Here is a 14,373-nt window from a genome sequence, read left to right as displayed (position 1 = left end):
AGGTGTAGATTGGAGCATTTATTACATATTTTACTGTTCATTGTCTTAATGTGGACCTTTTATTTTGTAAATAATTATGGAAATGATTGTGGGGCTTGGAGAAAATTACCTTTGAAGTTTTAAAAGACAGTCCACTTTTTAGCATGTGTGTTGTGTCCAGCCTGTGGTTGTCTTAACTAATAAATGTGATTTTTCTCCCCACTCTCTTCATTCATTTATTTGCGTAGAAGCCTCTTAACCTGGGATTTCACACCATCCTCACCTTCCCCACTCCAGCTATCCTGGAATCTGATACATAGGCCAGGCTAGCCTTGGAGTCAGAACTTGTCCTTTTTCAGTGCTCTAAGTGATCTTACCACAACAATCTGCACCTACCTCATAATCCCTAATACCATTAGCTTGACCTTGTTTAAATAGGTTAAGATGTTAAACTAAGTTTATAAACAAACCACCCCTTTGTCCTAGTCAAGTATTTATTGCCTACTTCCCACTAGATTTACCGATCTTTCTAAAAGAAGGAAATTGTTTTAAGGAGGTGGTTATTACATCGAATTCTGGGAAGCCCTTTTCAAGACCTAGACCAAAGCCACACCCTATCTGTCCGGCCACACGGAGTTGAAATGGCCACCGCCGGCAGTGTTTGCCACCATTAGAGACTGTCCAGTTAAAACAATTTTTTAAAAACGGCATACAAAAGTGGAGATAAACCCATTTCCCATGGGCACTGAAAGCTTAGGTTGGGGCGGGCAGATGGGAAAAGCATGTTTCTCTCCATAGTAACAGGGTGGTGGTAAAAATTGAACTAGCCCGAACGGAAAATCCCCAAGATAGTAAACAAGCTCGGAGGCTGGGATCCGCCCAAGGCGACTGCGCCTCAGCAGTGGGTGACGCTTTTTCCGGGGGCGTGGTCTGCAGCATGTTCATTTCCGCCGCGCCTGCGCCCTAGGCTCTGGTGCTAGTCTAGATTTGAGGCAGGCCTTCCCACGTGAGGCGCTGCTGTTCCCAACTCCGGAAGCGATGTACTCGGGTGGCTCTTCTAGGGCCTGCCGCAGGGCCTGCAGGCGCTGGCTGTCCGTGTATGCGGGTCCCACAGATGGGACGCAGCAGCCTGCCGACCCCGAACGCGAAGTGGCCCGCGAGGCGCTGGTAGACCTCTGCCGGAGGAGGCACTTTCTCAGCGGAACGCCACAGCAGCTCAGCACAGCTGCTCTCCTGAGCGGATGCTGTTCAGGCTTTGGACCCTTGGGTGTAGAGTTACGAAAGAACCTAGCCTCTCAATGGTGGTCCTCTATGGTGGTGTTCAAGGAGCAGGTCTTCGCGGTGGACTCCCTCCACCACGAACCGGGCTCTTCGCAGACCAGGGACAGTGCCTTCAGGTTAGTTTCTCCAGAATGTATACGCGAAATCTTGCAAGACAAAGAGCTGAGTAAGGAACAGCTAGTGGCATTTCTTGAGAACTTATTAAAAACTTCTGGGAAACTACGGGAGACTCTTCTTCACGGTATGGCTCTTCGCATTTCGTGCTTCTGAACAGATTTGGGGTGGAAAGGCAGTCTTGCTGCAGGAGTTTGGAGACAGCAACGGCCCTAGGCTTCCATCAGTGATCCACCTTCAGGCAAAGGTCCGTGGCATCTTTCCTGGGGAAACGGGTAAAGCATTCAGTTTAACCAGCAAACCTAAAACTATAGAGGTGTAGGACCTCAATTCAGTCACATGCTTGAACTTCGGTTGACACTGAGGCATTTTCAAAGACTTCCTCTACTCCAGTTTTGTATACAATTATTGACTCATGGCTTTTTTTCCCCCTTTTGGCTAGATGAGGTACACATCTTTATAGTCAAATATAACATGATACAGAAATTCTAAAAGTAAATAAATATGAGCAAAAATCCCACAGACTTGTTTTTCGAGACAGGGTTTCTTTGTTTAACTCTGGCTGTCCCGGAGCTCACTGTGTAGACCAGGCTGGCCTCGCCTCGAACTCTTTAAGAGATATGCCTGCCTGTACCTCCAGGTTTAAGGAAATAATGACTGAAGATGTGGAATCAAAAATCAAGTCCATGAACCTTACTTATGAGCAAGAAAAATAAAAACTGGTTGGGGTGAGGATTAAAACAAAAAATACATCAGGCATGTGTTGGATGGTAGTCTTAAATTTATACTTTAATAATGGTTACAGGGAATATTCCTAGGAAACATGTTTAGTGTTTAGAGTGAATGAGGGAGAAAAGAACCATGGCAAAATGATAATTGACAAGTCTAGGTGAAGAGCATCTAGATCCTTTTGGTGGCTTGGGAGTGGGGCTTTCTTGGCTTTGTTATTTGAGACAGTGTCTCCTGCCTCAGAAACTGACCTCAAACCTACAGTGTAAATGAGGATGACTTTGAACTCTTGATCCTCTCGTCTCTACCTCGAAAGTGCTGGAGTTAAAGGTATATTGCCCTGCACCTGGCTTTTTTTTTTAAAAAGTGATGGACTATTCTTTTGTCTCTGCTTTTGAGACTGGATTTCTTTATCTCAAGTTGCCTTTGAAATCATTGTGTAGTCTTGACTTCCTTCAAAGTGTCAAGAGTCCCATTTTATTTTTTTTCTTCTTTTTCTTTTCTTTTTATATATTCTAGGAAAGATTAAAAATTTTTCAGTGTCAGAGGCCTCTTTCCTCAGCCCCTGAGGACCAGGATGCTAGGCTCAGAGTTCACTGACGTTACCTATGTGAAATAGGTTCGTATGATGATTGGTTTGTTTCTTGGCAGGTGCCTTGGAGCACTATGTTCATTGCCTGGATCTGGTAAACAGAAAGCTCCCTTATGGTCTTGCTCAGATTGGAGTGTGTTTCCATCCTGTTTTGGACACTAAGCGGGTATCCAACAGTGTTACAAGGTACAGAATGTGACACATAACCTGGTTTGCTACTTAAATAATCAAATACTCATTTCCACTTTGTGATACATTATATAATCTCCATTAACTTTCCAATTTTTTTTTTTTTTTTATAAAGAGTTGGTGAAAAAACAGAAGCTTCGTTGGTATGGTTTGCTCCCACAAGGACTTCGAGCCAGTGGCTTGATTTCTGGTTGCGTCATCGACTTCTGTGGTGGAGAAAGGTAATCCAATAATAATTTCAATAGTTAATAATTGAACCCTTACTTTGGTTTTAGTTTCTGAAGCTGGGCATCATGTAACCCAGGCTAGTCTCAAGCTCCATAAGTAGCCTAGGGTGACCTTGAACTTGCTGCCTGTCTGAGCTCTGAGATTATGAAGAGAGCTATCAGCCCCACAGTTTGGGGATTTCCTTGCCTAAGGCTCCTAAGTGCCAAGCTTACTAGCAGACATTCTCCACCACACTGGGCTTATAAATAGAATTGATTTAACTGTGGTTTTTGTGTTTGTTTTAGTTTTACGGTTTTTTTTTTTTTTCTTAATTCCACGTTCCATCTATTATTTACCCTTATCTCTGAGCCCTTTTTTAAAAAAAAAAATTTATTTTATGCATGTAAGTACACTTCAGACACACCAGATGAGGACGTCAGATCCCATTACAGATGGTTATGAGCCACCATGTGGTTGCTGGGAATTGAACTCAGGACCTCTGGAAGAGCAGTCAGTGCTCTTAACTGCTGAGCTATATCTCCAGCCCTAGTTTTAGTTTCTTTGAGGGAAAAAAAAAAGATTGTGTAGCTGGAAGAATGGTTCAGTGATCTTCCAGAGGAGAGATTTGGTTCCCAGCACCCAAGTTAGGCAGCTAACAACTGCCTGTAACTTTAGCTATAAGGGGTTTGACTCTCTTCTTCTGGCCTCTGAAGGCATCTGTAAATATACAGCACATAGACAGGTAGATGTAAATAAAATAACACCCCCTCCAGGTTTTCTCTAGGCCTGGTTGTCCTTGAACTCACTTTGTAGACCAGGATTGAATTTACAGAGATCTGCCTGCCTCACAAGTGCTGGGATTAAAGCATGTACCACCACCACCTGGCAAAAATAAATCATTTTAAAAAATGTTAACTGCAGTGGGGGATCTGGGGGATTGAGCCTGACATGAACTGCCGAACACAGTTCTTGAACAGGCAGATGTGTGGAGAACAGAGAGCAACTTTAGGGAGTTAGTCTTTCTTTCCACTATGTGGGTTCTGGGATGCAACTCAGATATTCAGGGCTTAGCAACAAGTCCTCTTACTGAACCATCTCAGAGGCCCTAATTTTATCTTTTTGAGACAAAGCATCCTTCTAACCCAAGCTGACCTGGAATTCACTTTCAGCTCAGTGTGACCTACAGTGGCTTGTGGCAATCTGCTTAGTGTAGACGGGATTAAAGGTGTGAATCTCCAGCCAGTTTATTGCGGTCCTGGATATAAAATAGAAAGCCTTAATTGTGTTGGGCAAGCACTCTGTCCTGAGCTACACTCTCATGATGCTACACTTGTGATAGATACAGACAGAGCTCTTGAATGGTGCTTATTGTTCCCGCAGATGTCAGTGTTCTCCTGGTACAGATGTGCTGAGCACTGATACCATTTATCTGGGACTTACCTGCTTCCAACCTGTTGCTGGATAAAAGTCTCAGGCAACCTTAAACCTCAGAGAGAACTGTGGGATTAGAAGTAAATGAATCCCAGCATTCAGGAAGCAGAAGCAGGTGGATCTTTGGCCAGAAGAAGCTCCAGGACTACATAGAGACCCCCCCCCCTTCTCAGGGAAGAAAAACTAAATTAGCATTTCACTAAATCAACAAGACACTTTGTTTTTCAGTTCGCTATGAGTCCCTCTAACTTCAGCAGCACCGACTGTGAGGATGATTCTGGACGAAAGGGAAGCAAGCTTTATTACAGCTTTCCCTGGGGCAAGGAGCCAATAGAAACCCTGTGGAATCTAGGAGATCAAGAACTCCTGCACATGTATCCTGGAAATGTGTCTATGATACAGGTGTGTGTTACCCTGAGCTCCCATATGTTCTTCACCCAGATTCTCCGTTTTCAGAGCCACTGAAGGATAATTATGGGGTGTCCTGGGAACCCCTAACCTTATGTCCATTTTATTTAGGCACTGCCCAACTACATAACTCATGACTACAGCCATCCAAGTCAGGAAATTAACAGTGACCCGCTGTGATCGTCCCTCCCACAAGGCACGGGAGATGTAATTGAATATCCAAGTAATAGGCCTCATAGGCCCAGAATTCAGCCCAGACCACGGTGTTCCATGGACCTGTCCTATCTCTCTTCTCTAGCTGAAAAGTTTCTCTTATCTTTCCTAGTCTTATGTCCCTGACACTTGAAAAAGTTAGTTCCTTTGCAGAATTAGCCTGTGAGCAGTTCTTTCTGAAGTTTCATGATTTTTATATTTGTGCCATGCCAGGAATATGACAAAGTGGATGTGCCATCTCTGGCTGTTAGTATGTTACCTTATATCTCATGGTTAAGATGGTGTCCAATAGGTTTCTCCAGTGTACATCCATTTATTTTTTAATTTATTTTATTCTGTGTGTGGGTGTTTTGCCCGCATGTATCTCTGTGGCCCATATGCATATAGTGTGGAAGAGGTCAGATATAACCCACCATGTGAGTGCTCAGACTAGAACCCAGGTCCTCTGCGAGAGAACAATTTCTCTTAACCCTGAGCCATCTTGCCAGCCCTGTGCAGTGTACTTTTATTTATATCTTGGGATAAAACCCAAGTCTTAGTGAACGTAAATCCAGGAACCAGTCAAGTAATTCGTGCCTTTAATCTCAGAACACCTGAGGTTGAAACAGGAGATTTTTAAGGTGAGACTGACTTAAAAAATAAAGCAGGAGGCTGGAGAGATGGCTCAGTGGTTAAGAGCACTGACTGCTCTTCCAGAGGTCCTGAGTTCAATTCCCAGCAACCACACAGTGGCTCACAACCATCTGTAATGGGATCTGATGCCCTCTTCTGGTGTGTCTGAAGACAGCTACAGTGTACTCTCACACACACACACATACATATATGTGTATATATATATATAAAAGTCTTTAAAAAAAAGCAAAAATAAAACGGGTTTTTGACAAGGGTTGGCTGGTAAAAGCACTTGCTGTGGAACATAACAACTGAGTTCAGTTCCCGAGGCCCCTGTGGTGAAACTAACAGATGGTTCTGTGAGTCAGATGCACTTGTAACACCCCCCTCCAGTAACACACACAATAATAGTAAAGGAACTGTTGAAACAAATGTTCCCTTTCCAGCCGGGTAGTAGTGGTGTCAACATTGATCCAGCTGGCGGGGTCGGGGTTGGGTAACAGCCAGGTGGATCTCTGAGTTGGAGACCAGCCTGGTCCACCGATCAAGTTCCAGGACAGCCAGAACTACACAGAAAAACTCCTCAAAAAACTAAAACAACAATTGGGGGGGTGGTGTTCCCTTTTCAAACTGTAGGCTTCCCGCTAGGTTTGATATTTTCAGATGAATGAACTCCCTTGAGAACTGAAGACAGTGTTATTTTTGGACCCAGTGCTCAGCATAGTCCTGTCATGGAGTAGGTGCTTTATAAGATGAATCTGGTTTATTCTGATTGCCTGAGTCTAAACTATATAACTTTTCTAAGAAAAAGTTCTGCTAGCTAGTCACAGGGGCACATTAAAATCCCGGCCCTTGAGAGGCAGAGGCAGGTGGATCTCTTGAGTTCAAGGACAGACATAGCTACACAGTGAGACCCTGTCTCAAGTCACAAAAAATAAAAGGTTCTGCTAAATGGTACTTTATGTTGTTGTTTTCTATGAAGGGTCGAGATGGGCGGAAAAACGTGGTTCCTTGCGTTCTGTCTGTAAACGGGGACCTAGACCTGGGCACACTGGCTTATCTCTACGATTCCTTCCAGCTCGCAGAGAACTCCTTTGCAAGGAAGAAGAGCCTCCAGAGAAAGGTGCTTTTGCTATTTCACACAGAGTCAGAAAACTAAAGTTATGTGGGGTTTTCTGTTGGTTTTGTTTTGTTTTTTATTCTAATATATTAACTGTGCTTTTCATCTTCCTCTTGTCTCTTAATTGCCTCAGGTGCTTAAACTTCACCCTTGTTTAGCCCCAATTAAGATCGCTTTGGATGTGGGGAAAGGCCCAACAGTGGAACTACGACAGGTGGGTTGCCATGACTTTTTACAACTCTGTGTGTGCACATGTATAACGAGTAAAGTGTTCAGTGTGTAAACTATAACATTGTATAACCAGTTTACAAGTTTCACAAGCAGTTTCCTTTCATATTTGAAATCTCTTTTGTTTCCTCTAGATTTGTCAAGGGCTACTTAATGAATTATTAGAAAATGGAATTTCTGTGTGGCCTGGTTATTTGGAAACTGTGCATTCCTCACTAGAGCAACTCTATTCAAAGTAAGAATTACCGTTCTTCTCATTGTTTACTTTGATCATATGTTTCATCATACAGAAACAAATCTCTCCTAAATGTAATCTGGAAAGTAAGGCAGGAGAGGGACTTACTGAGTGTTTGCTGTTCTTCCAGAGAGCTCAAGTCTGGTTCCCAGCATCCATGTGAGGCATCTCATAATCACTCATAACTGCAGATCCTCAGGGATTCAGCAACCCACACGAGGCATGCACACACATACACACGTAAAACATAAATCCGTAAAAATAGTAAATAATGGAGGAGCCCAGAAGATCAGAATGTGGCTCTCAGAACAAGAAGCTGGGTCTGGAGAGATGGCTCAGTGGTTAAGAGCACTGACTGCTCTTCCAGAGGTCCTGAGTTCAATTCCCAGCAACCACATGATGGCTCACAACCATCTGTAATGAGATCTGATGCCCTCTTCTGGTGTGTCTGAAGACAGCTACAGTGTACTCTCAAAATAAATAAATAAATCTTTTAAAAGAAACAAGAAGCTGTAGCATTGAAGTTGCCTTGGAGACCCCTAGTTGTACCACAAAGCTTAAGAAGTATTTACATTCTAACTCTTTATAAAGTACATATACTTCTCCCATAGAGATGGGTTCTGCTGACTTACAAACAATGCTCTAGATAAGGGTCTAGGAGAAAGACTGAGGGAGTCAGGATTGGCCTGGCCCTAAGAGAACAGATTGCAAGGCATCACCAATGCGCCCTTTTTCTCATTCCGGAAGGAAGACATGTAAACATGTTCCTCCTGGTTCTCTAGTGCTTATCTGTATGTACAAGGATCACACCCTGGGCTGGCCTCAAACTCAATACTTAGCTGAGGACTACCTTGAACTTAGATCGTCCTGCCTTTCTGGATGTTGGAATCATAGGCATATAATGCACAGTGCCTAGTTTTTAAAAATTGAATGTTTGGGGCTAGAGAGATGGCTCAGTAGTTAAGAGCACTGGCTGTTTTACCAGAGAACACACATTTGGTTACACATTTGTGGCAGCTCACAACTGTTCACTAACTCCAATTTCAGAGGATCCAGTGCCCTCTTCTGGCCTCCACAGGCACCAGGCACATGCATGGTACAGGAATTATGTATTCACATGTATAAAATGAAAATAAGTAAAATGTTTAAAAATTCATGGTTAGTCAAATTTGGAAAGCAGGAAGGCCAGTATTTTATTCAATGATTAATGAATTAGGGAAGTAAGTAGTAGCATATGGAGTCATAAGTGGAGTATGAATTTGTTATGATCTGTTGTATACCAAATCCTTATTTTAATATGGTTTATTTTAAGAGACTTTAGTGTGCAGATATTCTTTCTATTATTAAGTTAACTTCAAAACCTGAGATCATCAAGAGATTCATCTATAGTACCCCTTCAGGTGCCTTAAGTCTTAGTTTTTCTTCTGACTTATACCCAGCACAGTAAGTCCAAACCTTCACTTTGAGTATGCTTCAGAACTGGGAGTGGGGTTGGGGCATATTGGTCCCTTTGTAAAGGGACCTGTGGGAGGTGAGAGTGACAGGCTCTGGGGTGTCGGATGAGGAGAGCTAAAGTCTGCATTTCGTGTAACTGCCTTCAGGTACGATGAGATGAGTATCCTCTTCACAGCCCTCGTCACTGAGACGACACTGGAGAACGGACTGATCCAGCTGCGAAGCAGAGACACCACGATGAAGGAAATGATGCACATATCCAAACTGAGAGACTTCCTACTCAAGTACCTAGCCTCAGCCAGGAATGTGTAGGTCTCCATATTCTGTAATGAGTGTTCTCTATTGATTTCATGAACTGACATTAATACGGTTTGGGCCTTTTTGTATTTATAAAGTAGACATTTTTGGTTCTTTCTTTGATTCATTCTTTATTATCCTTTTGATATGGTCCATTTATACAAATCTAGCCAGGGGTAGTGGCGTGTACCTTTAATCCCAGCTGGGGGTGTGTTGGGAAATCAGGCAGATCTCTTGAGTCTGAGGCCAGCCTGGTGTACAGAGTGCATTCCATGGCAGCCAGGGCTACACAGAAAAATTCTGTCTTAAAAGAAAATGCAAATCCTGATGGGGTGTGTGTATAAATATACACAAGCAAAGTTCACATACAGCAGGTGTACATACGTGGGTGTGTGTTTGTGTGCATGCCCCAGGGCATTCCAAGGAACCTTCTGTTTTGCTTTCCTGGTGCTAAGATTACAGCTTGTGGCACAGAGCTTGGCTTTCAGTGGGTGCTGGGGGTCTAATTCAGTAGTCCTTGCCTGCTCGACAAGCATTTACCAGCTGTTGGGCCTCCCTAGCCCAGTCTCAACCTTGTGGCTTTCCCGCCTCTTGGTGCAGGAATCATATAGGCCTGTGCCACCACCTTTGTGTGTGTCATGCACTGCTAAGCAAGCAGTCTGTCCACTGAGTTACACCCTGGTCCTCAGCTCTGTCTTTCGATTTTTGTTCTTGTTTTGTTCATCTTCCCTTCTGTAGTAGCAGAAAGGGAACAATACTGATGAAGACATGGTTTTGGAAAAGAAAAAGTGGACTTTTGCATGTATATCTGACAGTCCACTTACGTGCTTTTATAAATACTGTAAAACCTGGGGCCACAGATGCTTTGCCACGAAACAGTGTGAAAGGATCCTTTGGGGAACAGAAAGAAACTAAAAATAGGCAGTCCTGGGTCGTACTGCTCAGGCAGAGATCTTCAGGAGAGTTCACAAGGAGATAGATTTCCCTTTTTCTAGCTGCCAGACTTTCACGCAGCCTCAGCCACAGGCTGACTAGCACGCCCTTTAGTGATGGGTCATTTCCTAGCAAAGCCTGTTCCTGCCTGTCAGGACCTAGTTCTCTTTCTCAATACTGGAATTTGTGGACAAAATAAAATGTAACCTAGTACATGCTTTTCTCAATAATCTTCCTGGGCTGGGCTTTTACCTCAGAGGCAGAGGGATCAAATAGCTTGCACAGTGCCCTGGGTTTGATCCCCTGTGACACACTGGGTACACTCAAAAACAGCACAATTGCTTCTCTATTCATGACATATACAGAGTGAGTGACCTTGAACATTTACCATTATGTGTGTGAGTGCTTCAGATTTCCTCTGGCAAGTCAGCCTTCTGCTACCAAAAAGTTTGACCACTCGATCCCACTAGTCACTGAGGGGTACCCTGTAGTCCTAAGCTTTCTCACGCAGTCTAGCTGTGCAGGGGGTTAGAGCACTTTACAGAGGACCTGGTTCAGTTCCCAGCCTCCACATCAGGAGGCTCACAGCTGCCTTTAACTCAAGTTGCAGGAGATCCAACACCTTCTGGCCTCTGTGGGCACCTGCATAAATGTGGGGTACATACAAGCTTACACACACACAAATACACATACAAACAAATTTAAAAAACAACTTGTTTTTATGAGAAATAATCTGGGAACCAAGAGAAAGTGCTGACTGGCTTTTGTCAACAAAGTAGAACCTCTTGAGGTCCATCAGATTGGCCCATGAACAAGTCTACGGGTATTTTCCTGATTAATGGTTTATTGGAGGGCCCAGCACACTGGGTGGTACCACCCCTGGGCCGGTGGTCCTGTATTGTATAGAAAAGCAGGCTGAGCAAGCTGGCCATTAAACTGTGCTTTGCTTCAGTTCCTGCCTTGAGCTTCCCCCTGCCCCCAGCTTCCCTCTGTGATGATGGATTGTATAACCTGTAAGTCACATACCCCAAGTTGTTTTGGTCAGCAGAAGCTGATACAGGAGATCGAGGTATTGTGATGGACCGGCAGTGTTAGTTTGGGGGAAGATTGTGGAAGTGTTGGAACTTTGTTCTGGAAAAGCTGTCTGGAGGAACTTGGAAGCTAATGTTGAGAGAGAGGCCTGGCTTGAGGCTTCTGAGGGATTATAGGTGTGCACAGTCACAGACAGTGTATAACTCACCAGTCATTTTAGATGACAACCTGCTGCAGTCCCATCCCCCGTCTCAGAGAGAACCCCACAGGCTCTGTTTCAAGTCCTTCCTTTGGAAAGCCTCGGTGAAAGGATATACCCTTACACTTCTCGATGGTTTGAGTCTTACATGAAGTTGACCCCTATAGCTGCCACCCCTCGGTGCTGTTTCTGGAGAACACTGTCAGGAGGAAAACAGAACTCAGAGATGTAATAACGTGTGTTTGATTTTACTTACCTTGGGCCAGCATTTCATTGTACTGTGTTTGGTGATACTTTGTGTAGACAGCTGTGTGACCCTGACATTGCTGGTCAACAGCTGTGTGACCCTGACATTGCTGGTCAACAGCTGTGTGACCCTGACATTGCTGGTCAACAGCTGTGTGACCCTGACATTGCTGGTCAACAGCTGTGTGACCCTGACATTGCTGGTCAACAGCTTTGTGATCCTGACATTGCTGGTCAACAGCTATGTGATCCTGAGCAAAGGTGCAACCTTTCCCTCTTAAAAAGAAAGACCCAGGGACAGGAGAGATGGCTTAGTGGTTAAGAGCACTGGCTGCTCTTCCAGAGGTTCTAAGTTTAATTCCCAGCAACCACATGGCTCACAACCTTCTGGAATGGGATCTGATGTCCTCTTCGGGTGTGTCTGAAGACAGCTACAGTGTACTTATAAAATAATAAATCTTTTTAAAAAAAGACCAAATCCCCACCCCCAACAAAGTTGAATCCCCTATATTTGGATTTCATTTTTCTTTCTTTGCTGTTATTATTAAATTCTGGTTGTCCTAGAACTCCCTTGTATACCAGGCTGGCTTTGAACTCAGAAATCTACCTGCCTCTACCTTCCAAGTGCCGGGACTAAAGGCGTGTGCCACCACTGCCCAGCTAATTTTCTTTTTAAAAATTGCACTTAATTAGCACGTGCATGTGTCTGGTCACTGGCATTGGCTTACATCAGTGCTGTGGAGGTTTTGCCCAGCCTGAATGAACTGGTGCTTACTGGTCCTGCCATCCAAAGTGAGCACAGGTCCTCATGGCTGACTTAAGTCAAGAGAACTTATGATGGCCTAATGGTCAAGCTTCTGCCTGGGAGTGCCCTTTCCTTCCCAGCCACGTCGGCCTGGGCCCTGGGAAATGAGGGACTGCTGGGACTTTGTTTTTGTTTTTTGTGTATTTATTTTATATTTTTATTTTCATTTCTTTATGTGTGTATCTGAACTTGAGTGAGTGTATCTAGAAGAGGAACTTGGATCCTCTGGAACTGGACTTACAGGCAGCTGTTGGCCACATGATGTCAGTGCTGGAACTACATACCAATGTAGGAAAATAGAGACCCAGCACAAGTATATGTACAAACCTTCACCTGAGAGCTGGACTTTGACAGGGTTTCAAAACAAAACCATTGGAGCAAGGGACACAGCCAGAACCCAGTCCTGGTTTCTAAATACAGGGCTCCTTGAGACAAATGCTAGATAAACCTAAGGCACACAGTTACACCAGGTCAGGACCCGTCCAAAGAATGACAGCTACGTGTCACAAGAAGAGGATCAAGGTTGGAGGAGACCCTGGTGGTCAGTCTAAGGCAGCTTAAACACCATAATAAATTATACTAGTCATGGATTATAGCATCCATGAAATAGGGATATAGTCTCATATTGATAAAAATGATAGAGAAAAGTGATGTCATACTCCAAACTGATAAACAGTGTAGTTATATAATTTCGGGAGCAGAGAGATGGCTCAGTGGGTAACACACTTGCCTCACCAGCCTGAGGACCTCCGAGTTCAAGCCCCCAGACCTAAACAGAGATGGCAGAAGAAAACTAAGTCTCAGGTTTCAATTAGAGCTCCTATACACAAAATAGCAGTTATACTAGGGAAACCTGTAGTCAGGGAATCACCAGGTATAGGAGCAACTGAAATTACTCACTGCTTGGCAGGATACACCAAGAGCCAGGCACACTCCGTGATATTCCTGCCACTAGCGTGGGCTGGAGCCCATTTATTTGTTTCTTCATGCTGAGTCTTAATCCTGGGACACATTGGGGACGCTCAAAGTGCAGGATATTAAGACATGAGTGGCCTGTTATCACTGAAATTTGTCACCGAGAAGGGAGGACTTAGCATGTATCTCAGACTGAAATATGAAACAGCGAATGTGTCCAGGTGCTAGGAGAAGGGTGCTCCTCAAATCCATGGGGACAGAACCTGTCATTTCTGGCTCAGTCTTCTACTACGCATACTAGAGTGGTCAAGAACCTACTGTGTACACCAGGCTAGCCTACAGCTCTATCCACCTCTGCCATGTGAGTACTAGAATTAAAGACATGCACCACCACAACCAGCCACAGAAACGCCTTGGAGAGTTTGGGCTTCTAGCAGAATAGTTACTCCTGCATCCTTGATGAAAACCAGACTGTCTCTGCCAGGGGAGATCTTTGACCAAGTATACAGCTTTGGGAGGGAAGAGAGATGGTGAAGGTGACTCCTGCCTGCCCAGCCAGATCAACATATTTGAGGACAGAAACTCGCACATTCAGGACCCTCTAGCCTTTTTGGATTGACTCTACTGTAACTCAGGCTGTCCTTGCACTCCCTTTGCAGCTGAGGAGAACCTTGAACACATGATCCTTCTGCCTCCACTTCCCACACAAGTGTAATGACCCAGCTGAGGCAGAGGCTCCTTTTGTGCTTCAAAAGGTTCCAGTGAGATCGAACCCCAATTGTCACAGCACAGGGACAGCTCTGGTTCACCCATTGTGTAGCCTTTTCCTCATGCTTGCTCCCTGAGGGCACTGCCACTGTATGTAGTAAACTCAGAAGTGGGTATCTCGGCTTCTGCTTTCAGATCTAATCTAGGGTAAGTCGGGAGTGCATCCTCGGGGGGTGGGATTGCTCCTGTAGAAGAAAGAGCAACAGGACTCAATAGCCAGTGACCAGCAAGCTGTGAGGACACTTGCCATGTCTTGGCTTCCTAGGTACTAAGGCGCTCCTTTTGGGGGGAAGGGAAGCAGTGGCATACTCACTGGTGACATCACTTGAAAGACTGGAAGCAGGGGTATTTAACTGTAGCATTGCTTGGCCTCTATTACCTGCAT

The 14,373-nt window shown here is 44.4% G+C and overlaps 1 protein-coding gene across 1 annotated transcript; it reads left to right on the top strand.

The window, feature by feature from the left end:
• Positions 1-1,017: 1,017 nt before the first annotated feature.
• POLG2 (DNA polymerase gamma 2, accessory subunit) lies at positions 1,018-9,213 on the top strand (the record flags this gene model as incomplete). Its single annotated transcript, XM_080924097.1, has 8 exons — positions 1,018-1,501; positions 2,755-2,881; positions 3,000-3,105; positions 4,751-4,924; positions 6,738-6,878; positions 7,009-7,089; positions 7,238-7,338; positions 8,940-9,213. The coding sequence occupies 8 exons, from the start codon at positions 1,018-1,020 to the stop codon at positions 9,103-9,105; spliced, it is 1,380 nt and encodes a 459-aa protein (XP_080780223.1). The 3' UTR covers positions 9,106-9,213.
• Positions 9,214-14,373: the final 5,160 nt, after the last annotated feature.

This window comes from Micromys minutus (genome assembly GCF_963924665.1).
Source record: "Micromys minutus genome assembly, chromosome: 10".
In the NCBI taxonomy this organism is placed as follows: domain Eukaryota; kingdom Metazoa; phylum Chordata; class Mammalia; order Rodentia; family Muridae; genus Micromys; species Micromys minutus.
The sequence above is the reverse complement of the archived record's forward strand: the minus strand, read 5'-3'. Positions and strand labels throughout refer to the sequence as shown.